This window comes from Bufo bufo, chromosome 4 (genome assembly GCF_905171765.1).
Source record: "Bufo bufo chromosome 4, aBufBuf1.1, whole genome shotgun sequence".
In the NCBI taxonomy this organism is placed as follows: domain Eukaryota; kingdom Metazoa; phylum Chordata; class Amphibia; order Anura; family Bufonidae; genus Bufo; species Bufo bufo.
Genome location: NC_053392.1, coordinates 347049461 through 347075884, shown reverse-complemented (window position 1 = coordinate 347075884; position 26424 = coordinate 347049461). Strand labels below are relative to the sequence as shown.

Below are 26424 nucleotides of genomic sequence, written 5' to 3'. Positions count from 1 at the left end.
GGGGGGTAATCAATGACAGGGGGGTGATCAATGACAGGGGGGGTGATCAATGACAGGGGGTTGATCAGGGAGTCTATATGGGGTGATCACCCCCCTGTCATTGATCACCCCCCTATAAGGCTCCATTCAGATGTCCGTATGTGTTTTGCGGATCCGATCCATCTATCAGTGGATCCGTAAAAATCATGCGGACGTCTGAATGGAGCTTTCCAGGGGTGTGATCAATGACAGGGGGGTGATGAGGGAGTCTATATGGGGTGATCACCACAGTCATTGATCACGCCCCTGTAAGGCTCCATTCAGACGTCCGTGTGCGTTTTGCGGATCCGATCCATCTATCAGTGGATCCGTAAAAATCATGCGGACGTCTGAATGGAGCTTTACAGGGGTGTGATCAATGACAGGGGGGTAATCAATGACAGGGGGGTGATCAGGGAGTCTATATGGGGTGATCACCACAGTCATTGATCACGCCCCTGTAAGGCTCCATTCAGACGTCCGTGTGCGTTTTGCGGATCCGATCCATCTATCAGTGGATCCGTAAAAATCATGCGGACGTCTGAATGGAGCTTTACAGGGGTGTGATCAATGACAGGGGGGTAATCAATGACAGGGGGGTGATCAGGGAGTCTATATGGGGTGATCAGGGGCTAATAAGGGGTTAATAAGTGACGGGGGGGGGTGTAGTGTAGTGTAGTGGTGCTTGGTGCTACTTTACTGAGCTACCTGTGTCCTCTGGTGGTCGATCCAAACAAAGGGGACCACCAGAGGACCAGATAGCAGGTATATTAGACGCTGTTATCAAAACAGCGTCTAATATACCTGTTAGGGGTTAAAAAAATCACATCTCCAGCCTGCCAGCGAACGATCGCCGCTGGCAGGCTGGAGATCAACTCTCTTACCTTCCGTTCCTGTGAGCGCGCGCGCCTGTGTGCGCGCGTTCACAGGAAATCTCGGCTCACGCGAGATGACGCCAATTGGCGTTAGCGTAGTCTGGGGGAGCCGCCGCAATGACGCCTTTCGGCGTTACAGTTGCGGGAAGTGGTTAAGAGATTAACCCCCTCGCGCCTAGCTTTCATCTTATAGCGCTGCATAAACTAAGAATGTCACTATATAGAAGCAAACATTGCATGTGGAATGATTGTATTGCTAATGCGATTAATCCAACCTTTGGTGCTTATTTGTATATTTGTTTTTTCTTTTCCCCCGTCACATGTATGTTTTTTAACGTCACTCATTGGCGGCGCACAGCTGTTGCACATGATACAGGCTGTGGGGCGTCGCCTTTATAATGCGCCGTATTGCGCTAATCATCTGCAGGAGCCTGTCCGCCCCAGCACCCCACCTACTCTGTCCTGAATGAAGGAATAATAAAGAGCAACACTTTTGATACTTTGGTGAGTGCCGCATACTCTCTGTGATTTCTTCTACATTGTTGCAACTAGTAATCAGCGTTCAGTGCTGCGGCTATATGTGGTAAAATCTTTTTTGACGTATTTTGGTGGGAAAAATTTTTTTGTTCAGCGCTGTAGTAATATGTGCCAAAATCTTTATTGAAGTATGTCGGTCGAAAAACAAAATTAATTCAGTGGTCAGCATTGCGGTTATATGCGGTAAAATCTTTATTGAAGTGTTTCAGTCGAAAAACTAAATTTATTCTGCGGTCAGCGCTGCAGTTATATGCGGTAAAATCTTTAGTGACGTATCTTGACGAACTTCGCGACACTTCCGGGCTCAAAGCTATCTTGACGCTTTGATTTGTCATTGTCTGTAGCTACCAGAGAGAGGCCTGTTCATGCCAGGCAGATTCCCCCAGAAGTATCTTGGCCTATCGACACTCTGTCATTGTGCCATTCTGTGGCTTCCTCATGCTGCTGCCACCTCCACACTCTGTCATTGTGCCACTTTGGGGCCTCCTGATTCTGCTGCCACCTCCAAACTCTGTCACTGTGCCATTCTGTGGTCTCCTCCTGATGCTGCTGCTGCCACCTCCAGACTCGGTTGTTGCACCACTCTGTGGTCTACTCATGCTGCTGCTAACCGCAGACTCGGTCATTGTGCCACTCGGTGGCATCCTCATACTGCCGCCACCTCCAGAATCTGTCATTGGGCCACTCTGTGATCTCCTCATGCTGCTTCCACCTCACCACTATGTCATAGGTCCACTCTGTGGACTTCTCATGCTGTTCCCACCCCTCCCCACTTCATGACTGGTCCACTAATTTAGTTTTCGGCCTGGCTGACATCATCATTTATTTGACACTTCTTCTGATCTAGTAGAACGAAGGAAAAATGAGACGCACAATGGATCCTGTCTGTGTAGCAGCTTGTATGGTCCCATCAGAATTGGCTTATGAATTGGTTGCCAAAATCAGGAGTGGGTAGAAAACACAGAAGACATGCAAATATTCGGTTCACTTATCATCTCTGTTTTAGATCCACTCCTGTTTTTTTTGGCTTTAGCAAAACTGATAGATTACTGACCAAATGCTGGCCGAGTGAAGGCAAATGCTCCACAGACAGGAATTTTTTTTGGGGTGTTATTGTTCTGATGGATCAGAGGAAGGGCAAAATAATCAGTGACGTCAACACAAACTTACTGCTGACACTCTCTCCATTCTGTCCGGGGGGCTCTATTTTTATAAGCGTTTAATTGAACAGGTTCTGTATACATCTATGTGGAATCATCTGACGATGGTGTAAAAGGAGTGCACTTCTTCTTGACGCTAACATCTACCTGTAAGGCTGAGTTGATACATGAGTTATTTTGTCAGTTTTGGCCCCATGACTGCCCAAATAAGTGAAGTATGCAGTAATTCTAAGGCTGGGTTCACACGGGCGTTGCAGGAAAATGTTCGGGTGCGTTGCGGGAACACCCGTGATTTTTCCGCACGAGTGCAAAACATTGTAATGCGTTTTGCACTCGCGTGAGAAAAATCGCGCATGTTTGGTACCCAAACCCGAACTTCTTCACAGAAGTTCGGGCTTGGGATCGGTGTTCTGTAGATTGCATTATTTTCCCTTATAACATGGTTATAAGGGAAAATAATAGCATTCTGAATACAGAATGCATAGTAAAACAGCGCTGGAGGGGTTAAAAAAATAATAATAATAATTTAACTCACCTTAGTCCACTTGATCGCGTAGCCGGCATCTCCTCCTGTCTCCTTTGTTGAATAGGACCTGTGGTGAGCATTAATTACAGGAACAGGACCTTTGGTGACGTCATTCCGGTCATCACATGATCCATCACCATGGTAAAAGATCATGTGATGGATCATGTGATGACCGGAATGACGTCACCAAAGGTCCTGTTGCTGCACAGAGATCAGATGAAGACAGAAGGAGATGCCGGGCTACGCGATCAACTGGACTAAGGTGAGTTAAATTTTTTTTAATTTTTTTTTTTAACCCCTCCAGCGATGTTTTACTATGCATTCTGTATTCAGAATACTATTATTTTCCCTTATAACCATGTTATAAGGGAAAATAATAATGATCGGGTCTCCATCCCGATCGTCTCCTAGCAACCGTGCGTGAAAATCGCACCGCATCCGCACTTGCTTGCGGATGCTTGCGATTTTCACGCAAGCCCATTCATTTCTATGGGGCCTGCGTTACGTGAAAAACGCACAAAGAGGAGCATGCTGCGATTTTCACGCAACGCACAAGTGATGCGTGAAAATCACCGCTCATGTGAACAGCCCCATAGAAATGAATGGGTCGGTATTCAGTGCGGGTGCAATGCGTTCACCTCACGCATCGCATCCGCGCGGAATACTCGCTCGTGTGAAAGGGGCCTAAGAGCGACACCTGTTATGTGCCTGTCATACTGACTCACAGTATTGTTTTACTACCACAGCAGACTCCCTATGTGTGTTACTGCACCCCTATAAAGGCTCTCTGCAGCCCGGAAATAGCAGTTTTTTAATGCAATTCGCTGCAAATAAAATGTGATCGAAGCAAATTTTTCTGAAAATGCATCTCTATTTATAATAGATAAAACTATGTAACACTTACCTGGGGTATAAAATGCAGGCTCAGGATCCTTGAACTGATAATGGTGAGTTCAGAAAATGCACTTCCAACAACAGCCTTGATATTGGGTATTAATTCTGTGTGGTTACAGTCTGCCGAGCTATTTGTAACAGAGTTAGAAATAATTTGAAGGGTTGCTTTAGCAGCTTTTAGTCCATCAGAACATGTATCGTAAATTTCATAGCCCAATGTGATTCCTGGCAGGAGTGTGGAGTTATTAATATTTTCAATTGCATAGATCATAGAAAGGGCTTGAGAAATGAATTGTATCTGTAGCCTACATATAAAATACAAATAATGACAAAGTGAAAAAGTAAATTTTCCCAATATACATATTTTAATTCAACCTTGTATCAAAAACATGTGATTGCTGAGTGCTGATACCTTCTTACAGTTCAAACAATGCTTTTTTCCCTAAGTAGATAGTCCAAAATGTTAATATTTGCTTATCTGTAACCTGGAACATTGTGGTTCTATCAGTTCAGGGAGGTCTCATTGTGATGTAATACAGATGTTAAAGTGTGGTCATATTATAACGTATAAACACTTAAAACCAACCTCACACTTGTTACTCAAGGATTGTCACTCAATGACATTCTAGTTGCTCTGAGCTCATCTGTGTAAGACACTCTCCTGTTCCGCGATCCACTGGGGCCCCCAGGGGTCATCGTGGGGCTCGGCCTGCGGGGGACCCCGTTGGAGTAGCGGGACAGGTCACGCATGTGACTGGGGAATCTTCGGTTCCGACCCCTTTGCGGGCAGACACGGTAGTGCGTCCGCATGGTCGTCGGAGGGGAAGACCGCCTGGGTCTCGGAGGCAAATTGACCTGACTGGTGGCGGCACGCAGTGGCCGGTCCTGTCTCCGATATCTCCTGCGGGTTCCGTTCCGGCGTCCGTGCCGACGCGATCCTGTATTAATGCTGGGCCGCTCGAGCGTCTGCGTGCACGCTCGGGAGGAGGTTCGCAAAAGGATACACGGCTGAACATACACGCATCTTATTTGTTAGGCCGTTCGCTGACGGGGAAAATACCTGTACGTAAATTCTAGTATATTAGAGGGAAGGCATGGGTTAAGTGAAGGACCAGCCTAGGCCGCACAAGTGTCAGGATCATTATATGACCTATGAGGAATAGACACATGGCACTTTGTGATTGGCTAGCAGGTACTTAAAAGCTGATCTCCCTAGCTGGTCAGTGCCCACTGTTGTTTTGACAACCGGGGTGTATGTTGCGGTTCATATTCTCCCGGACTTACCTGTGCATGACCTCTGCCTTCCTCGATTTATCTCTAGAGACTGCCTCTGGATGCCTCATCTTTGCTGAACAGTTTGTCTCGTGTATGATCTTGGATCGGACCCTGGAAATCCTGATGTCTCATCCCTAGGTACCACGTTACACGGACTAATACTGCGCATATGAACTTTGGCCTGGTCACTGGCTGTCGCCTTGGTGTTTCCCTGCACAGGTTATTATTTGGGTTGGTTACCTGTATATGCTTACTGGTTTGGACTACACTGTCGTTTATTTAATAAATCCACTATTGTTTAACCTCTGTCTGGTTGCTTGGGGTTCTGCACCATTACAATCTGTTTATTGAACCTACCTGATTTTCAATTAGGAAGTCCCTTAAAATATCCTTAGGGCCCATTTACATAAATGAGTACACAAGGCAATGATTTTTAATAAACTGTTTGCTCCTGATTACTGCCCACTCATTTGCATTTACATATAGAAACCATTGCTTTTATGTGTGGATGAACAATAATTACTATGATCGATGGTCTCCAATAGAAATGAGCGAATCAATTCTAAATAAATCAAATTCATTTTGAATTTTTCAAAAAATTTGGACTCTAGAAGAATCCAAATATTTTGTGATTCGATTCGGAGAAATCTCTTAAAATGGTGGCCACCATTTTATATTTCAGAAGACAAAGAAGGCATCTACCTCCAAAATGGAATCATTTGCGGGCCATTTCTTAATTTAAAAAATCCAACAGTGTATTGTGTTATTAAAGAGGCTAGTGATTATCACCAGCCACCATGTGTTTACCCATAGCCATATATGCTGCAGTTACATTACATTGCTGGCTTGGCGTTAAAGAGCTTGAAAGTGGTTTGAGAGAGTCCTAGGAGACCTCAGAGTGTCATACACAACTTTTCAGGGCAATCTGAGCACTTTTGATTCAGAAAAAAAGTATTTGTACCTGTACCGAATATGTCAATCAATTTGTTACATTGGACACTGTTGAGGAACGGTTGAGATGTATGCATACACTGCGTGCAGAATTATTAGGCAAATGAGTATTTTGACCACATCATCCTCTTTATGCATGTTGTCTTACTCCAAGCTGTATAGGCTCGAAAGCCTACTACCAATTAAGCATATTAGGTGATGTGCATCTCTGTAATGAGAAGAGGTGTGGTCTAATGACATCAACACCCTATATTAGGTGTGCATAATTATTAGGCAACTTCCTTTCCTTTGGCAAAATGGGTCAAAAGAAGGACTTGACAGGCTCAGAAAAGTCAAAAATAGTGAGATATCTTGCAGAGGGATGCAGCACTTTTAAAATTGCAAAGCTTCTGAAGCGTGATCATCGAACAATCAAGCGTTTCATTCAAAATAGTCAACAGGGTCGCAAGAAGCGTGTGGAAAAACCAAGGCGCAAAATAACTGCCCATGAACTGAGAAAAGTCAAGCGTGCAGCTGCCAAGATGCCACTTGCCACCAGTTTGGCCATATTTCAGAGCTGCAACATCACTGGAGTGCCCAAAAGCACAAGGTGTGCAATACTCAGAGACATGGCCAAGGTAAGAAAGGCTGAAAGACGACCACCACTGAACAAGACACACAAGCTGAAACGTCAAGACTGGGCCAAGAAATATCTCAAGACTGATTTTTCTAAGGTTTTATGGACTGATGAAATGAGAGTGAGTCTTGATGGGCCAGATGGATGGGCCCGTGGCTGGATTGGTAAAGGGCAGAGAGCTCCAGTCCGACTCAGACGCCAGCAAGGTGGAGGTGGAGTACTGGTTTGGGCTGGTATCATCAAAGATGAGCTTGTGGGGCCTTTTCGGGTTGAGGATGGAGTCAAGCTCAACTCCCAGTCCTACTGCCAGTTTCTGGAAGACACCTTCTTCAAGCAGTGGTACAGGAAGAAGTCTGCATCCTTCAAGAAAAACATGATTTTCATGCAGGACAATGCTCCATCACACGCGTCCAAGTACTCCACAGCGTGGCTGGCAAGAAAGGGTATAAAAGAAGAAAATCTAATGACATGGCCTCCTTGTTCACCTGATCTGAACCCCATTGAGAACCTGTGGTCCATCATCAAATGTGAGATTTACAAGGAGGGAAAACAGTACACCTCTCTGAACAGTGTCTGGGAGGCTGTGGTTGCTGCTGCACGCAATGTTGATGGTGAACAGATCAAAACACTGACAGAATCCATGGATGGCAGGCTTTTGAGTGTCCTTGCAAAGAAAGGTGGCTATATTGGTCACTGATTTGTTTTTGTTTTGTTTTTGAATGTCAGAAATGTATATTTGTGAATGTTGAGATGTTATATTGGTTTCACTGGTAAAAATAAATAATTGAAATGGGTATATATTTGTTTTTTGTTAAGTTGCCTAATAATTATGCACAGTAATAGTCACCTGCACACACAGATATCCCCCTAAAATAGCTAAAACTAAAAATAAACTAAAAACTACTTCCAAAAATATTCAGCTTTGATATTAATGAGTTTTTTTGGGTTCATTGAGAACATGGTTGTTGTTCAATAATAAAATTAATCCTCAAAAATACAACTTGCCTAATAATTCTGCACTCCCTGTATATATCCATGCATGCCTGCAAACACGTGCGGGCATGTATGGTATATATGTGCATACATTAGACATAGTATCATGGGACGATGTGCGCAAATGTGCCCAGCATCTGCGCACGTCTGCCCATCGTGATCCGCAGGGGCTCATGGTGGCCCCTGTAGGAAATATGTGCCCCCTTATGATGTAGGGGCTTGTGCCCCCTTATGATGTAGGGGCTTGTGCCCCCTTATGATGTAGGGGCTTGTGCCCCCTTATAGTGTAGGGGCTTGTGCCCCCTTATAGTGTAGGGGCTTGTGCCCCCTTATAGTGTAGGGGCTTGTGCCCCCTTATTTGTGCCACCTTATATATCCCCTTATATAATCCCCCTTAGATATGATTTATGTATACATGTGTATGGATGTGCCCCAAGCATCAATACACATGTATATTATATATATAAACCCCCCCTCCCTACATGGACACAGATGCATCAATGTAAATGTGCCCCAAGCATTTACATTGATGTAATCTGGGTGAAGGCGCCAGAATGACTGGACAAGGTCCGGTCATTCTGGTGAACTCAAAAGGATTCAAATTCAATAGAATTTGAATCCTTTTGTTCTAATTATCTGCAGTCCTGCTGGAGATAATTAAGCATAATAGAGAGAGAGGAGATACCTCCGCTCACTCTATTATGTGCATTCTGGCATCGCAATTACCATTGCGATGTCCAGGAATGCTTAGAGTTACAGGCAGGAGATCAAAGGATCTCCCGCCTGTCATCAAGTGCACGCGGCCCTGCGACGCGCGTGCAGGGGCGCGCGGGCAGGCGCGGTGACGTCATCTCACCGCGCCGGCCCACGTGTCCTGCACGGTGGTGTGGGTGCGCGCGCGCGCCCCCTGGTGGCGCGGGAGTGCGGGCCGCCGGGGGATAAATATCCGGCGGCCCCGGCACTCTGTCTGTGAGGAGAGGGCCCCCACCTTGAGAAGCGCATCGGCGCTTAGAACGCGGCCCCCACTCCGGCTCAAGGCCACGACCGGACCCCCCCCCCCCACCTGGTGAGCGCATCGGCGCTCAGGACAAACGCGCCCCCCCCCCCTTCCACTGACCGGACCCAGCCGCACCTACCCCCGCTGACCTGGAGAGGAGAGAGGATCGGGACAGGACAGAGAGGAATGCAGGCAGTCCACACTAGCTGCCCTGCATTCTCCACCAGACCAGAGGAGTGGAAGACCGAGCAGTCGATCTGCTCCAGAGGAAGAATCGGGCAGTGTGCTGAGTCCTGCTCCTGCTGGATGGCTAAGTAGCACTGCCCCATTAACCCCTTCCATGCCCTGTTCTCCTGTCCTGCCCAAAACTCCTTCCCTGAGCCCCTGCTAGCATTAACCCCTTCCTGTTCCCTGATCCCCTTCTAGCATTAACCCCTTCCTGTTCCCTGATTTCCCCTGTGTGCTGGTAACCCCTGATGGACCTTGGTCCCTGCCTACTGTACACCCTGGCCCATGATCTGACCCTTGCCCCTACCCTGATTAACCCCTGGTGGTTACCCTGGTCCTGTAGAGCATGCTTCTGCTCTGCAAACAATCCTTTTAACCCTTCGTCATACCCCGTAGGGACAGTGTATAGTCAGGTGGGGTGGATTGTTAATATTCTTGTATGTGTGAATTGTCTAGTTAGTTGATGGGTGGAATTGGGAATGTGTAGTGTAGTTTAAGATTGTATATTTGGTGCTGTATTGTAGTGTACTGCGTGCGTAGTGTATTGTAGTGTACTGTGTGCGTAGTGTATTGTTAGTGTATTGCTTGGTGTAATAAATACTGTTATATTTGTACCCTTTTGTGTAGCGTGTACTTGTTAGCGGTAGCGAGTTAGTAAGGCGCATGCAGTTAGCATAAGTGATCAGTGTAGAGCATAGCAAAAGTATTGTTATTATTATATAAAGGCATAAATAGGCGGAGTTATCACTAGATGGCTCCTCCCATTTATGAATACTAATTATCGATATTGGCATAAATATTGGTGATTATTATTCCCCCTTTACATTGGCGAGCCAGGCCCACTGCGTGGATTTTGCGTTTATTTTTGGTATTAGGGCTGAGGGTCGCTGGTACTGTGAATTAGCGGGCAGGAGAGACGCGGTCAGCGGACTGTCTGAGCGTCTAGGACCCGATAATTCGTACAGGAGAAGCGATACCTCCCTTAGAGTACCAGAAATGAAACAAAACCTTTTGCAGAGAATCTATAATTGTTCTGTGAATTAATATTTTTGTATTTGCTTTACACGGTCACCGTCGCTGGGGTAAGAGAAGAAGACACGGAAAAGTACAGCACCAACAAGCATCGCTCAAGTGATTGCAAGGGAGAAGAGCACACGTCACTGAAGGAGATCCATCTTCGGGGGAGCGGCGTACAAGTCAGGCTGGTCGGGAAGAGGCGATCCGGGAAAATGGACTTCTTCCAAGCAGCTGCGAGATACGGCGCCAAGGAGAAGATGGACACTCATCAAACGGTGAGTATGGACTTCCCCACACTGCAACACTTGAGCAGACACAGCACATTTAACCCCATCCTCCCCACTACATACAAGTCAGCAGAAATGCTGTGGTCCGATTTGTTAGCACAGGCTTGTACTTACGACAAGCTTTGTGTTAACAAACGGACGGTTTTGAACAAGGCCACCAAACGGCTTCGGATGCTAGCCAAACTCGTTCATACGTTTTAGGCTAGCATCTGTAAGCCAAAGGAAGTGGCGCTGGTGTCTCGGTCAACGGAGACAATTCCTCCGGCCATTCACTGCCAGTGCTGTGCCAGTAATTCGGACCAGGTTTCGACATTGCAGGCGCAGCTGGCAGAGAATGTGCAGTCTACTGTTGACCGAGATGCGCAGGTGGCTAGGATAGAGTCACAGTTGGTAGAGCTGCAGAGGCAGAAGGAGGAAATTGAGGCTAAGTTGACTCAGTCTTATACTGAAGTCAAAGCCTTCAAGGAGCGGACTGCCTCTACTGACGTGACGGTAGCCAAATTGAAGGCTCAGGTTGCTGTAAGGTCCCAGCTAATGTCTGGCATGCAACAGGTAATCACCAAGTTGGTGCCGACCCTTTCTTTTTCAGTAAAGCCAGGGTCGGAATCTCCCAAAATGTTGCCCTGTGCAGGGCCACAAGGGGGGAGAGTAGTCTGTGACCGGTCTGATCATCAGGTCAAGCCGGTCCAGACTAACAGAGATTTTTCCCTGACTTTGGGAAAAAGAACTGTGAAGAGTGCGTCCCTGAGGATGGTACAATTCAGGAGAAGGGAGCACGGCTGCAGTGTAGATGGACCTGGGCCATGCAGAGCAAACATCAGATGTTTTGCATGTGGTGGCCTAGGTCACATAGCGAGACACTGCAAAACTTACAGGACAGGAAACCAAGTCACGTGTTTCAGGTGTGGGAACAAAGGACACATTGCAAGGAATTGCCCTTGTGCAAGTAATTGCAATGTGTCCAACAGTATCAGCCAGGTAACAAATTGTGCAGTGGGGTCTAGTCAGCCTGGCCATAACAGGGTTACCTCTCGGCAGCATCACCAGCTGCTGAGGGGTCAGAGTGGCCAGGCTAGGCTAGGCAACATTTGACACCCCTGTACTATTTGTTACACCGTTTGTTCCCTGTGTATGTCCATGTTGTGTGTTTTTGTTATCTGTTTGTACGTTCTTCTTGATGTTGATGGTGGTAGTCCTTGTCTACGGATGTGTTCCACCATGCTGATTTATGTAGTGTTGTAAGTCCCGTCTGCTGTCTTTGTTTCATTCTGTGTCCCCTTGGAGTGGAACAGTGTTATACTGTGGATCGAGAACGTATAGGTTTGCGAGCAGATAATATCACACGGGAAATCCTGCTGGTCGGGAGAAGGCATGGACCTTCTCCATGCAGCACACAAAGGATGATGTGATATTATTCTGGGCAACCAGGGTCTCAGATCGATACGGGTAACACTGTTGTGCTCAAGGTTTTCGGTAGGGCTGTGTTGCGCTGGGGACTGAGGCGGACAGACAACATTGGTGTAATGTTGTGCTGCGCACTTAATTCTAGTCCGGTCAGGTAGCACAGCTCTGATAGGGATTGGACGCAGAGTGTTTGGCAGCAGAGTGTGGACTGTGTTCTTGTGTTGTGGGGTCCTGGGGAGCCAGGGCATGACTATGCCATGGATTCTGCGGGCCTCCACAAGGCGGGATCACAGGGGGAAATCAGCCTGGGTACACGTGAGTGGACAGGGATGCGGTGCCATCAATAACAAGATGGTGCTTTGTCCACAGAGCTCCAGTTATCCCAACCTAGTAGGGTGGCCATCCTTATCTGTTTGTGCAGAGGGATGTGCAGCAGAGGATGCAATCCTCTGAAGGTAGGGTGTTCAGACACCAGTGTTGGGATAACGAGGGGTCCTGTGAGATAAAGGGCAGCTCAATACCTTTCTCTACCCATGGGTCAAAGGTATTGGTGCTGGAAATTTTCACATTAATTGCACTGTTAGGGGAGAAATTCCCCTGGGAGCGCCTGGTATTTTCTTCTGCCATAGGTGTGATTTTATATGGAGCGGAAGAAAAACTCAGGAGATGCCACAGAAGAGACCAGCTATTCCCCCTGACACTGTTGTGAAGCTCCAGAGGATCCCACTGGATTTTGGCAACAAAGCGACCTCTGCCTAGAGGTGTTATAGAAGACTGCCACAATCCAGCGGGAGCATTATTTAAGGCTCTGGAGGAAGACTTGGGAGACGTTCGGGTGGAAGAACTTATCACTTGTTTAACCCAGTGAAACTTCTTCTGGTTCTGGTCATCGTAATCGGAGGGTCAAGGGACTTACTGACCAAATACACCAGAACCAGACAGAACTTTACCGAACTAACCAAAGGAGGAGGCTCAGGACATAAACATTGTTCCTGTAGCCAAATATTTTATGGACACTTTGTTTCCTATGAGGGTTCGGGACGTATAACTTGTACTACCCTGAAACCCCATAGCACATTGTATTTATTGATTGATTGTGTTTGTTGCTCGATGGTGTACCCATGGACACTCTAGGTACAAATGTGTGACAGCCTATATTCGGCTGTACACATTTGCATCCTATAGTCGTTTCCCATTGACACAGGGGTCTGCGACCTACCTGTGTCTTTGGAGGTGTAGAGATATGCCAGGTTGCATGAGTCTCTATGGGTACACACATTTAATGATTTTGGTGGTGTTGGGAGGGATGTGACATGTATTTTGTGTGAATGGGGATAAGGTTAGGTCACGATAGGGACAGGCATCATTCATTTGCCACCTTGAACCCTGGAACGGTGAGGTTCTTAAGGGAAGGGCTGGAGGTGTAGTGTGGCGGAGGTGTTCTCCGCAGTAGAATTTAGGTACCATGACATCACCGCTTAAGAGTTTGACCTGCCTTGTAAAGACCTATTAATCTGTCCACGGGAGAACTGCACCCATCAAGATGGAAACAGACGTTGGATAGAAGAAAGTTGGGACAAAGACTGTAAGGGTGAACCCGCTCCAGAATTGGGGGGGGCGAAGATACCTGAAGATCGGCAGAATTACCGAGAGACTGTGGGGGTGTGGCCACTCCAAAGTGGGGGTGACCAACACCAAGAGACTGTTATAGAAAGGTAAAGACTGTAAGGGTGAACCCGCTCCAGAATTGGGGGGGACGAAGATACCTGAAGATCGGCAGAATTACCGAGAGACTGTGGGGGTGTGGTCACTCCAAAGTGGGGGTGGCCGACACCAAGAGACTGTTATAGAAAGGCCAGTTAAAGACTGTAAGGGTGAACCAGCTCCAGAATTGGGGGGGACGAAGATACCTGAAGATCGGCAGAATAACCGAGAGACTGTGGGTGTATGGTATCCTAAAGATGTCAAGAAGAAGACGGTGTATCCTGTGGACGGAGGAGGAGGTTACGGTGAAGGGCAGGTCGGAGGAAGCTGGATGAGGGATGTCTAAGTACCTAAAGATCAGTGTGCACTACAGGTCTTCCTGAACTTCCACCAAAGATGGGGTTGAAGGGGGGCAAATATAGCTCAACCCGTTCCCCCATTATATTGTCGTATTATATTCCGACAACAGGGGGATTGTTGAGGAACGGTTGAGATGTATGCATATATATCCATGCATGCCTGCAAACACGTGCGGGCATGTATGGTATATATGTGCATACATTAGACATTTAGACAAATGTGCCCAGCATCTGCGCACGTCTGCCCATCGTGATCCGCAGGGGCTCATGGTGGCCCCTGTAGGAAATATGTGCCCCCTTATGATGTAGGGGCTTGTGCCCCCTTATGATGTAGGGGCTTGTGCCCCCTTATGATGTAGGGGCTTGTGCCCCCTTATAGTGTAGGGGCTTGTGCCCCCTTATAGTGTAGGGGCTTGTGGCCCCTTATAGTGTAGGGGCTTGTGCCCCCTTATAGTGTAGGGGCTTGTGCCCCCTTATTTGTGCCACCTTATATATCCCCTTATATAATCCCCCTTAGATATGATTTATGTATACATGTGTATGGATGTGCCCCAAGCATCAATACACATGTATATTATATATATAAACCCCCCCCTCCCTACATGGACACAGATGCATCAATGTAAATGTGCCCCAAGCATTTACATTGATGTAATCTGGGTGAAGGCGCCAGAATGACTGGACAAGGTCCGGTCATTCTGGTGAACTCAAAAGGATTCAAATTCAATAGAATTTGAATCCTTTTGTTCTAATTATCTGCAGTCCTGCTGGAGATAATTAAGCATAATAGAGAGAGAGGAGATACCTCCGCTCACTCTATTATGTGCATTCTGGCATCGCAATTACCATTGCGATGTCCAGGAATGCTTAGAGTTACAGGCAGGAGATCAAAGGATCTCCCGCCTGTCATCAAGTGCACGCGGCCCTGCGACACGCGTGCAGGGGCGCGCGGGCAGGCGCGGTGACGTCATCTCACCGCGCCGGCCCACGTGTCCTGCACGGTGGTGTGGGTGCGCGCGTGCGCCCCCTGGTGGCGCGGGAGTGCGGGCCGCCGGGGGATAAATATCCGGCGGCCCCGGCACTCTGTCTGAGAGGAGAGGGCCCCCACCTTGAGAAGCGCATCGGCGCTTAGAACGCGGCCCCCACTCCGGCTCAAGGCCACGACCGGACCCCCCCCCCCCCCCACCTGGTGAGCGCATCGGCGCTCAGGACAAACGCGGCCCCCCCCCCCTTCCACTGACCGGACCCAGCCGCACCTACCCCCGCTGACCTGGAGAGGAGAGAGGATCGGGACAGGACAGAGAGGAATGCAGGCAGTCCACACTAGCTGCCCTGCATTCTCCACCAGACCAGAGGAGTGGAAGACCGAGCAGTCGATCTGCTCCAGAGGAAGAATCGGGCAGTGTGCTGAGTCCTGCTCCTGCTGGATGGCTAAGTAGCACTGCCCCATTAACCCCTTCCATGCCCTGTTCTCCTGTCCTGCCCAAAACTCCTTCCCTGAGCCCCTGCTAGCATTAACCCCTTCCTGTTCCCTGATCCCCTGCTAGCATTAACCCCTTCCTGTTCCCTGATTTCCCCTGTGTGCTGGTAACCCCTGATGGACCCTGGTCCCTGCCTACTGTACACCCTGGCCCATGATCTGACCCTTGCCCCTACCCTGATTAACCCCTGGTGGTTACCCTGGTCCTGTAGAGCATGCTTCTGCTCTGCAAACAATCCTTTTAACCCTTCGTCATACCCCGTAGGGACAGTGTATAGTCAGGTGGGGTGGATTGTTAATATTCTTGTATGTGTGAATTGTCTAGTTAGTTGATGGGTGGAATTGGGAATGTGTAGTGTAGTTTAAGATTGTATATTTAGTGCTGTATTGTAGTGTACTGCGTGCGTAGTGTATTGTAGTGTACTGCGTGCGTAGTGTATTGTTAGTGTATTGCTTGGTGTAATAAATACTGTTATATTTGTACCCTTTTGTGTAGCGTGTACTTGTTAGCGGTAGCGAGTTAGTAAGGCGCATGCAGTTAGCATAAGTGATCAGTGTAGAGCATAGCGAAAGTATTGTTATTATTATATAAAGGCATAAATAGGCGGAGTTATCACTAGATGGCTCCTCCCATTTATGAATACTAATTATCGATATTGGCATAAATATTGGTGATTATTATTCCCCCTTTACAGACACAAATTGCATTTCAGGAAATTGACTCATCTCTAGTCTTTATACAGTTTATTCCTTTGTTGGAAGCACATCCCTGTTTACACAACGCAATAAGCTTTTTAGATTTTATTGGCCACAGCAGCCATTTTTTTAAATAACAAACATACCATAAATAACCAACCACCAGGCCTTCCCACCTGAAGGCCCCGTCCCAGAAAACATAAGCCATGAGGAGCGTCCTTGGAGCCCTGTAAACCTGACTGGTAACTGCCCCGCCCCTCCATTAAACTAAATTACCTCTAGCCGGTAAACACCAGCTCAGAGGCAGAAATGGTAACCATGGCCAACAAACGTGGGCTGATACCCTCCACATCACACCCCAAATTCCAATACCTGGGGAGTCCAGAGCCCCACTTGGCTCCCTTCCCACCACGCCAGATCCACAATAACCACCAACTCCATGGACCCACCACCGCCCACGACACAAGGGGGTGAAACCTCACCTCCTTGCATCCCGCCACTCCAATAAGGCCAACTTGATCCCGTCCTGCAAACCTGAACACCATAAGTCGATCCCCACCGCATTCAGATGCTCTTCATCCCCCCTCCAAAACGCCCCCTCACCAGTTTCCAATTCCCTATGACGAACCGCAATTCCGTCATTCCGCACCACAAAACGACCAACAGTCCTATTAACTTTTATCCTTGCTTTGTTAAGCCTCTCCACTGAACTAGCGTCTCTCCTTTGCTTCCGCGGCACCATATCAGACCAGACCGTCACCAAACCTGAAAACAGAGCCCACAAAAGCAACAAATCAAAATTAATGTCCTTTGTGAGCTCTCTGAAGGGGCGCACCCCCAAATCATTCCCCCCTACATGTAACACCAACACCCCCGGGGACATAGCTAACCTCGCAAATCTATGGAACTCCGGAAGAACTCGACTCCACCGCATTCCTCTCATCCCCAACCAGCGATTCACCGCCACCTCGCTTGGAAAACCCAGCTGTCTTCCGTCTTGCCTAATCGCTGCACGCAATGCTCCCCAAAATACGTATGAGTGCCCCAGGATCCACACCAGGCACGCCGAACCCCCTGTAAAGAACACAAAGACAACACATCACCAAAAACTACCCTCAACATGTCCCCACCCCTATCATAACACCAGTACCCCCTTTTATGACAACGCCGGCCTAACATAGGACCGGAACCGTATAGACTCCCATTCGACAAATGCGACAAATGACAGCCCCCAACCCTCTCCTAGCCATCTCCGTGGCGGCGCCAATCCAAAAAGAATGACCCCCAAACAACCAGGGGTCTCTATCGAACCTTGCCAAACACGCTCGCAGTACCACGATAAACTGGAAACGAGGAAGAAACGACCCATCCTCATGCACCAATAACGGCCCCATACCCACAACCTCTCGGCCCCAGAATTCCCTAAGACACCGAACCGGACACGCGACCGATCCCACCACCTGGTATAAAACCACCCGACAACCACGACCCAGCTGATCCGTTTTTGATTGCCTAATGCAAAATTACACCCTATCATTAAATAAATCCACATCAACTCTCTGAAGGCCACCTGCTCGGCTCTTACTCCGGCTAACCAATTCCCCAATTCGTAACGCCCCAAAAAAAGCCAATGAAAAAGCCAACTTAAACAACCTAACTTCACCATCTGATACACAAACCTGCCCCAACTGCTCCATAATCTCTGCCAACAAAGTGAACGAAATAGGCCTCCGCCGATCCTCCACCTGCAACCGCCTCCTCCAACACTTCAATGTCTGCATCACCCAAAACAATTTTGTCACATCTGGTGAGGCCCGGCACTTACAACCAAGAGCCACCCCTGCCATAAATTGACTCATTTTGGACACCAACCATCCCTCTTCTCTGCAATGCCCCACCCACAACAACAGAAAAACCTCCTCATCTAATCCGCTCCCCAGAAAATGCTGCTTCCAGTCCTCTCATAACCCCCATGCCTTATCATATGCCGCCCAAGTCCTTTCCGCCAAATATCCCCTCACCAACTCGCCAATCGACCAAATGGAAGATTCCACAACAACTTAGGAAAGCTTGCTCCCTGATCGTCCGCCTCCGGTGCCAGTGCCTAAAACTGAAAATGAGACAATGCATCCACAATTGAGTTACTTACCCCAGGCACATGTCTTGCTACTATCCAAGCATTCAACGATAAACAACCTAACACCAAATGTTGAAGCAAACACACAACCGGTGGCGACGAAACCGAAATGCGATTAATAGCCTCCACCACTCCCAAGTTGTCACAATAGAATCGCACCTTCCTATTTCTGAAAAAATCCCCCCAAATAGACACTGCCACCACAATGGGAAAAAGCTCCAGTAACACTAAATTCTTCAGTTTGCCTTCTTCCTGCTATTGCGCTGGCCACTCCCCTACACACCAATGACCTTGTAAATATGCCCCACAACCGTACCCGCCTGCCGTGTCGGTAAACAAGTCCAATTCCGCAGCCAACACCCCATCCGTCATCCACAAGGACCGACCATTATGCCTTTTCAAAAAGACAGCCCACACCCTCAAATCATCCCGCAGTTCTCGATTAAGCCGCACAAAATTATGAAGAGCCCAGACACCCGCTGTCGCCTGGACCAACCTCCTACATAAGATTTGCCCCATAGGCATAATACGGCATGCAAAATTAAGTTTCCCCAATAAAGACTGCAACTCGCGTAGCCGCATCTTTTGCCGCCCGCATGTAGCCGCTACTTCCCGTCGTAGATCCTCAAGTTTGTCCACAGGCAACCTGCACTCCATAGCCACAGTATCTATGACGATACCCAGAAAACTCAACACCAACGTAGGGCCCTCCATTTTTTTCCCGACGCCAATGTAACCCCAAAAAGTATCGACATAGCTTCGAAAGAATGCAACATCACGGAGCATCCATTTTAACTTGGCGGCCCAATGAACAAAAAATCATCCAAATAGTGGATCATCAAACCCCAACCTGACCATTCTCGCCCCACCCACTCCAATAACGTACTGAACATCTCAAAGTAAGTGCACGAAACCAAACAACCCATGGGCAAACACCAATCAACAAAAAAAAAAAGTCCCAAAAACAACCCAGCAAGTGTTGACAATCCGGGTGTACCGACAAAAGACGAAACGCAACCTCAATATCCACCTTAGCCAACACCGCTCCCCGTCCATAAGACCGAAACCAACGAACCGCCTCATCGAACGATGTATACACCACCAAACACACTTCTGGCGCAATCCCGTCATTAACCGAACCACCTTTTGGAAATGAAAGGTGATGGATAAGGCGAAATTTATTAGGTTCCCTCTTCGGCACGACCCCTAACGGTGACACCCGCAGATCCTGCATCGGCAAGTCCCAAAAGGGGACTGCCATGCGACCTAACTTCACTTTCTTCTGCAATTTTTCCGTAACCAGCCCTGGAAGCTCATTTGCTGACCTCAAATTCTTCTTCCCTTGCCAAAACTCACCCTCAACAAACTGGATACGAAAACCGTCCCTAAAACCATCAACAAAAACTCTGCCGCCTCCGCATCCGGGTACCTATTTAGAAAGGGCACCATCTCAATTAACCAAATTGGCGCCCATCCCTTTTCAAGCCCCATCACTCTACCCCTTTCCTTTACGACCTTTGAAGTAACTCTGTGCTCCATGATTCCCACCACATGAGGAACACTTGTGTTTGAATTTGCACCTATCCCCATATTTACATCTCATTAAACAAGAAACATAACCCCTTTTGCGAGGCCGCCGAGCGCTCTGATTGCCCAGAACCCCCGCGCCCCCCAGAAAGGATTGCCCCATCCTAACCGGAGCCATCACCCTCATCCACAGGCCAATATCCTTATGATCCCACCGAATACTAGCTCGAGCCGCTTTTCTTTGCCGAAATTGCTCATCATACCTCAACCACCCCTGCCCCCCATATACCCGATACGCCTCTCCTATCGCATTCAGGTAACAGAAAAGCGCAAAACAATTCTCCAGCTCCTTCTCCCCAATGACACTGGCCAGGATCACAAACACCTGCATCTAGTTGGAAAAAGTCAGCGGAGTCAAATGGTTCCACCGCTTATCCTCATGGTCCTTTTTTTCATCATCCTTCCTCTCCCTATCTAAATTAAATCGTTCTAGCGGGAGTAAAGAAAAAATTTCCACATACTCCCCTTTCCAAATTTTTTCTTTCACCTCCAACTTCAAGTGGGCCCCCAGAGGCCCCTCAAAGCAAACATAAACCTCCCCTCTCGCCGCATCATCTAAACGCGGCTCCCCCCCCCCGTCTTTTTCCTTACCACCCCCAGACTCCCTGACCCCGTCCTTATCCGCCTAACCATGTGGCGATGCCCCCGACGACCGGCTGGCCCCCGAACACCCAGCCCCACTAACCCCCAACCGTTCAAGAACTTGTACTTTGCCTCTGTGCTGCACCCGCTAATCCTAACTACCAGAGCGAATCCCCACAATGGTTATAACGAAAAATAATAGCATTCTTAAGACAGAATGCTAAATAAAATGGACATTGAGGGGTTAAAAATAATAAAAAAAAACTCACCTCATCCACTTGATTGCGCAGCCTTGATTGCGCACGTCTTCTTTCTTCAGGACCTGCAAAAGGACCTGCGGTGACGTCACTGCGCTCACCACGTCCTTTTGCAGGTCCTGAAGAAAGAAGACGTGTGCGATCAAGCGGACGAGGTGAGGTTTTTTTATTATTTTTAACCCTTCAATGTCCATTTTATTTAGCATTCTGTCTTAAGAATGCTATTATTTTTCGTTATAACCATTGTGGGGATTCGCTCTGGTAGTTAGGATTAGCGGGTGCAGCACAGAGACAAAGTACAAGTTCTTGGTTCAAAAAATCAGTGTTTATTCACACGTGAAAGCAAAAACAAAAACGCAAGTTGCTTGCTAATCGTTCACACATATGAAAAGTTCATATACAAAACAGTCATTTTTTTCTACTTTGTCAAGTCCACAGGTATGCTTTAGGTGGCCTGTTCGCCCTCACAGGGGTCTGAGCCCTCCAGCCCGGCTCAAGCCGCGGATCCCAACACAGCCCTCAGACCTTCTGAGCTCAACTGTCAGACAGAGGTAATTCTTTCCACCTGGCAGTGTTGACTGGTTTCTATACCTGGCAAAACCGGGCCTGGAACATGGGGAGTAGTGACGCACCCAGCACTTTGACTACTCCCAGTAAGAGCCGTCCCGGATCAGCTATTACAGCCATACTAAGTATCAAGGTGTCAAACAGCAACTGCCGCTGACATAAAAACCGTCTCTAACTCCACCGAGGCCAGGAACCTCGGTGACATGTACCATGATGATTCCATGATGATTCCTTGTATCTTCTTACATACCCCCCCTTTGTTTAACCCTGAGAGGGTGAACACATGCGATACAGTATACTCGGGACAGGGCATCTGCGTTTCCCTGCAACTGGTCTGCCCTGTGTTCTACGGAGAACTTAAAGTTTTGTAAGGACAGGAACCACCTGGTGACTCGAGCATTTCTCTCTTTGCCTGGCTCATCCAATCGAGAGGAGAGTGGTCAGTAACCAGGCGGAATGTTCTCCCCATCAAATAATAGCGGAGAGACTCGAGTGCCCACTTGATAGCTAGGCATGCTGCTGTGAAGGATAATTAACAGTAGCAAGCTTCCAAGTGAAGGAGATGATCTGCAACCACTGGGGAATTTTAACCTGTTCCAGTATTTGTAGTTTAGGTGGCTCACTTCCAATAGCAGAATTATAGCTGTGCTCAGTCCGAATACTGTTCCAGTATTTGTTGTTAAAGAAATTTTAATAAATAGACCGTAATAAAAGTGAAGTTTTAAATATCATAGCACATGAAAAAAGAAGTAAATAGGTCCTAATGGACCATTATATGTGTACTATTAAAGTAATCGTCGCATATGTGCTAGGAGGCTCTATGACTCTTTAATAGTGTTGATCACTTCATAGCCAGGAACTCTCTCTCCACTATACTGTTCCTGGTCTCGGCTGGGGTGAGCTTGCGGCTTAGGAAGACAACGGGATGCTCCTCCCCGTTGACTTCCTGAGACAGTACAGCACCGAGGCCTACTTCGGAGGCGTCTGTCTGTATTATGAATTCCCGCTTGACCCACACAGGGCCAACTTCAAAGCGTAGAAAGCCTCTTCCACCCGATCATTCAAGTGAACCATCACTGACTTGCGTCCCTTCAATAACCCTTCAATAACCCTGTCAATGGCTCAGATACAGTAGCAAAGTGGGGAATAAATCTAATGTAATAGCCTATCATTCCTAGGAATGACTTTACTTGTTAAGTGGTGACAGGTCAGGGCCAATTTCTTATCGCCTCTATTTTGTTTACTTGGGGTTTGATCACTCCGCGCCCAATGACATACCCCAGGTATTTTGTCTCCTCTAACCCTATTGTGCATTTTTTGGGGTTAGCGGTTTTTCTAGTCTACTACAACCTGCACTTTGGGCAGGGGACTTTCCCAGTCGGTACTGTGGATGACAATATCGTCCAGGTAAGACGAAGCATACCAACGATGTGGTTGCAGCACAATGTCCATTAGCCTTTGGAAAGTGTCGGGGACGACATGCAGACCAAAGGGTAACACCTTATACTTGTATAGCCCCTCCGGTGTAATGAATGCCGTTTTCTCTTTGGCAGCCTCCGTTAGGGTACCTGCCAGTACACTTTGGTGAGGTCCAAAACTGAAAAATACCGGGCTTGTCCTAATCTCTCAATCAGCTCATCTACCCGGGTCATGGGATACGCATCGAACTTGGATATTTTGTTTAGTTTCTGGAAATCGTTACAGAATTGTAACGACCCGTCTGGCTTTGGTATTAAGACTATCGGACTGGCCCACTCACTTTTGGACTCCTCAATGACGTCTAGTTGCAGCATTAGCTGTACTTTCTCCGAGATGGCTTGTTGCCGAGTCTCAGGTACACGGTATGGTTTCAACCGGATTTTGGCCTAAAGCTCAGTGACAATGTCATGCTGGATTATGGAAGTGCATCCAGGGAGGTCTGAGAACACATCCGTGTTCCTGCTGTCGAACTCACTGGCGTCCTGAGTCTGTTCAGAAGAGAGGCTGTCAGCAATCTTCACCGTGGCAACCGCTTCCCTTACATTAGACTGAGTGGCCGGATCCTCTCCTACTAGAAAACTCAGCCACTGGCTACCGTCAGTACTGGTCTCCCTATCTTTCCAAGGTTTGCGCAAATTCACATGGTACACCTGCTCTGGCTTCCGCCGCCCTGGTTGCTGTACCTTGTAGTTTACTTCTCCAACCTTTTCGAGTACCTCGTAGGGTCCCTGCCACCTAGCCAGTAACCTACTGTTCATTGTCGGTACCAGAACCAAAACCCGATCTCCCAGGTTAAAGATCCGGACCCGAGCCTGCCGATTATACACCCGACTTTGAGCTCGCTGAGCTGCCTCCATATGTTTATTTCCATACGTTCCTGCATCTGGGTAACATATTCAATAACACTGTTATGGGGTGTGGATGGCACTGTGTGTGGGTTGTTGCTCCCACGCCTCTTTGGCTATATCCAACAGACCACGTGGATGTGTGCCATATAGGAGCTTGAAGGGCGAGAACCCAGTAGAGGCCTAGGGCACTTCTCGCACTGCAAACATAATATAGGTCAGAAGGATGTCCTAGTCTTTCCCATCCGTAAACACTACTCATTTTAACATGGTTTTTAACGTTTTTATTTAACCTTTCTACTAGGCCGTCAGTTTGATAGACGGACGTCCATATCTGCTTGATGTTCAGCAACTTACAGAGTTCCCGCATGACCTTGGACATAAAAGGGGTCCTCTGGTCAGTCAGAACCTCTTTAGGTAGCCCCACTCTGGAGAACATCTTCATTAACTCCTTTGCTATGAGTTTGGCCAATGTATGTCGCAGAGGCACCACCTTCAGGTACCGAGTGGCGTAGTCTAGGACTACCAAGATATGTTGGTGTCCTCTAGCGGACTTTGGTACTGAGCAGGTCAGGCAAGACTTACAAAAGTCATCCACCTCTCTAAACACACTGGGCCTGTAAAACTATTGTAGTATTCGATCCTATGTCTTCTGCAGTCCCAGATGTCCCCTGAGAACACAAGTTTTCGATAAGCCCGGGGCACCACCAACTGTTCAATGGGTTCACCCCGCAGCTGGTTTACCCGATATAGCATATTCTGGTTGACCACAAAACGGGGAAACATTGACTCGACCCCAGGTTGTTGGGGTACCCCATCAACTATTACCACATTCTCCCGGGATAGGGTTGGGTCTTGGTTTTGGGCTGTACTGAAATGTCTCCCACCATTACCCTACGCAGGGTTGTCTCCCCCTCTTCCACCGAGGTGGCGGTCACCCCTACTGCTGGCACTTCAGCTTCAGGTTCCCAGGGTTCTGGCCATTCTCCTGAACAAGGCCAATCTCCTGGGCTCACCCCTGACTCAGGGGTGCCAGTCACTCTCACAACCGGCCATAGGGCCGTGAAACCAGGAAAGTCTCTCCCTATTATGAGTTCGTAGTGCAAGTTTGCGGCGACTGCCACTTCGTGGGTCCACCTGCCGGCTACGTCTTTTAAGTCTCCGTGAATGGACATCACCCTAACTTTCCTGCCAATATACTCAGCGGACCGCACTAGGGTAGCCCTTACTAGGGTCACCAAGCTCCCTTAGTCCAGCAGCGCCTCAGCTTGAGTGTCCCCCACTTCCACCTGGCACAAGTGGTCTAGAGCCTCCGGGGTACCTGTGGCACACAGTTTCATAGCATACAGTGACTGACGGTAACCACAATTAGTGTCCATGGGCTCAACCCGATGGGGACACTCAGCCCTTATATGGCCAGGTTCCTAACACCGCCAGCAGATTTCCTGGGTCTGGCCCATAGTGGGAAACTCCCAGGTGGGTTTCAACAGCTCATACCGTTGGGCCTGGGGTGGGGAGTTCTGGGGTTTACCTGCCCCCCTCCTGAAAGAACGCCCCTTAAGATTCTTAGTGGTCTCATAGCGTTCCACCAGGACCACCATTTCCAGGAGACACCTGGCCGATCCAGAGCTGGAGAGGGGGTGGCAGCGCCCTCCAGAATATGTCAGTCAATAGTCTATCCAGCATAGCCACGGGACTCAGCACATCAGGCTGTAGCCACTTTTGCAAAAGGTGGAGTAAGTCATAATTAGAGTTGAGCGAACACCTGGATGTTCGGGTTCGAGAAGTTCGGCCGAACTTCCCGGAAATGTTCGGGTTCGGGATCCGAACCCGATCTGAACTTCGTCCCGAACCCGAACCCCATTGAAGTCAATGGGGACACGAACTTTTGGGCACTAAAAAGGCTGTAAAACAGCCCAGGAAAGAGCTAGAGGGCTGCAAAAGGCAGCAACATGTAGGTAAATCCCCTGCAAACAAATGTGGATAGGGAAATGAATTAAAATAAAAATTTAAAAAATAAAAATGAACCAATATCAATTGGACAGAGGTACCATAGCAGAGATTCTGGCTTCACGTCAGCAGAGAATCAGTCTCTTCATGCCATAGCAAAGAATCTGGCTTCATGTCAGCAGAGAATCAGTCTCTTCATGCCATAGCAGAGAATCTGGCTTCATGTCAGCGCAGAATCAGTCTTCATGTCATAGCAGAGAATCAGGCTTCACGTCACCCACCACTGGAACAGGCCACTGTCACACATTTAGGCCCAGGCACCCAGGCAGAGGAGAGAGGTCCCGTAACAGAGAATCTGGCCTTATGTCAGCGCAGAATCTGTATTCATGTCATAGCAGAGAATCAGGCTTCACGTCACCCACCACTGGAACAGGCCACTGTCACACATTTAGGCCCAGGCACCCAGGCAGAGGAGAGAGGTCCCGTAACAGAGAATCTGGCCTTATGTCAGCGCAGAATCTGTATTCATGTCATAGCAGAGAATCAGGCTTCACGTCACCCACCACTGGAACAGGCCACTGTCACACATTTAGGCCCCGGCACCCAGACAGAGGAGAGCGGTCCCGTAACAGAGAATCTGGCCTTATGTCAGCGCAGAATCTGTCTTCATGTCATAGCAGAGAATCAAGCTTCACGTCACCCACCACTGGAACAGGCCACTGTCACACATTTAGGCCCCGGCACCCAGACAGAGGAGAGAGGTCCTGTAACAGAGAATCTGGCCTTATGTCAGCACAGAATCTGTCTTCATGTCATAGTAGAGAATCAGGCATCACGTCACCCACCACTGGAACAAGCCACTGTCACACATTTAGGCCCAGGCACCCAGGCAGAGGAGAGAGGTCCCGTAACAGAGAATCTGGTCTTATGTCAGCGCAGAATCTGTATTCATGTCATAGCAGAGAATCAGGCTTCACGTCACCCACCACTGGAACAGGCCACT

At 48.2% G+C, this 26424-nt stretch overlaps 1 protein-coding gene across 1 annotated transcript in view; it reads right to left on the bottom strand.

Annotated features, from left to right (window-relative positions):
• LOC120996972 (G-protein coupled receptor family C group 6 member A-like) overlaps positions 1-26424 on the bottom strand; it is a 118324-nt gene that overhangs the window by 54830 nt on the left and 37070 nt on the right. Inside the window, exon 3 of the mRNA XM_040426846.1 lies at positions 4021-4315. Coding sequence (XP_040282780.1) covers positions 4021-4315 — 295 coding nt within the window. The remainder of the gene's footprint in view (positions 1-4020; positions 4316-26424) is intronic.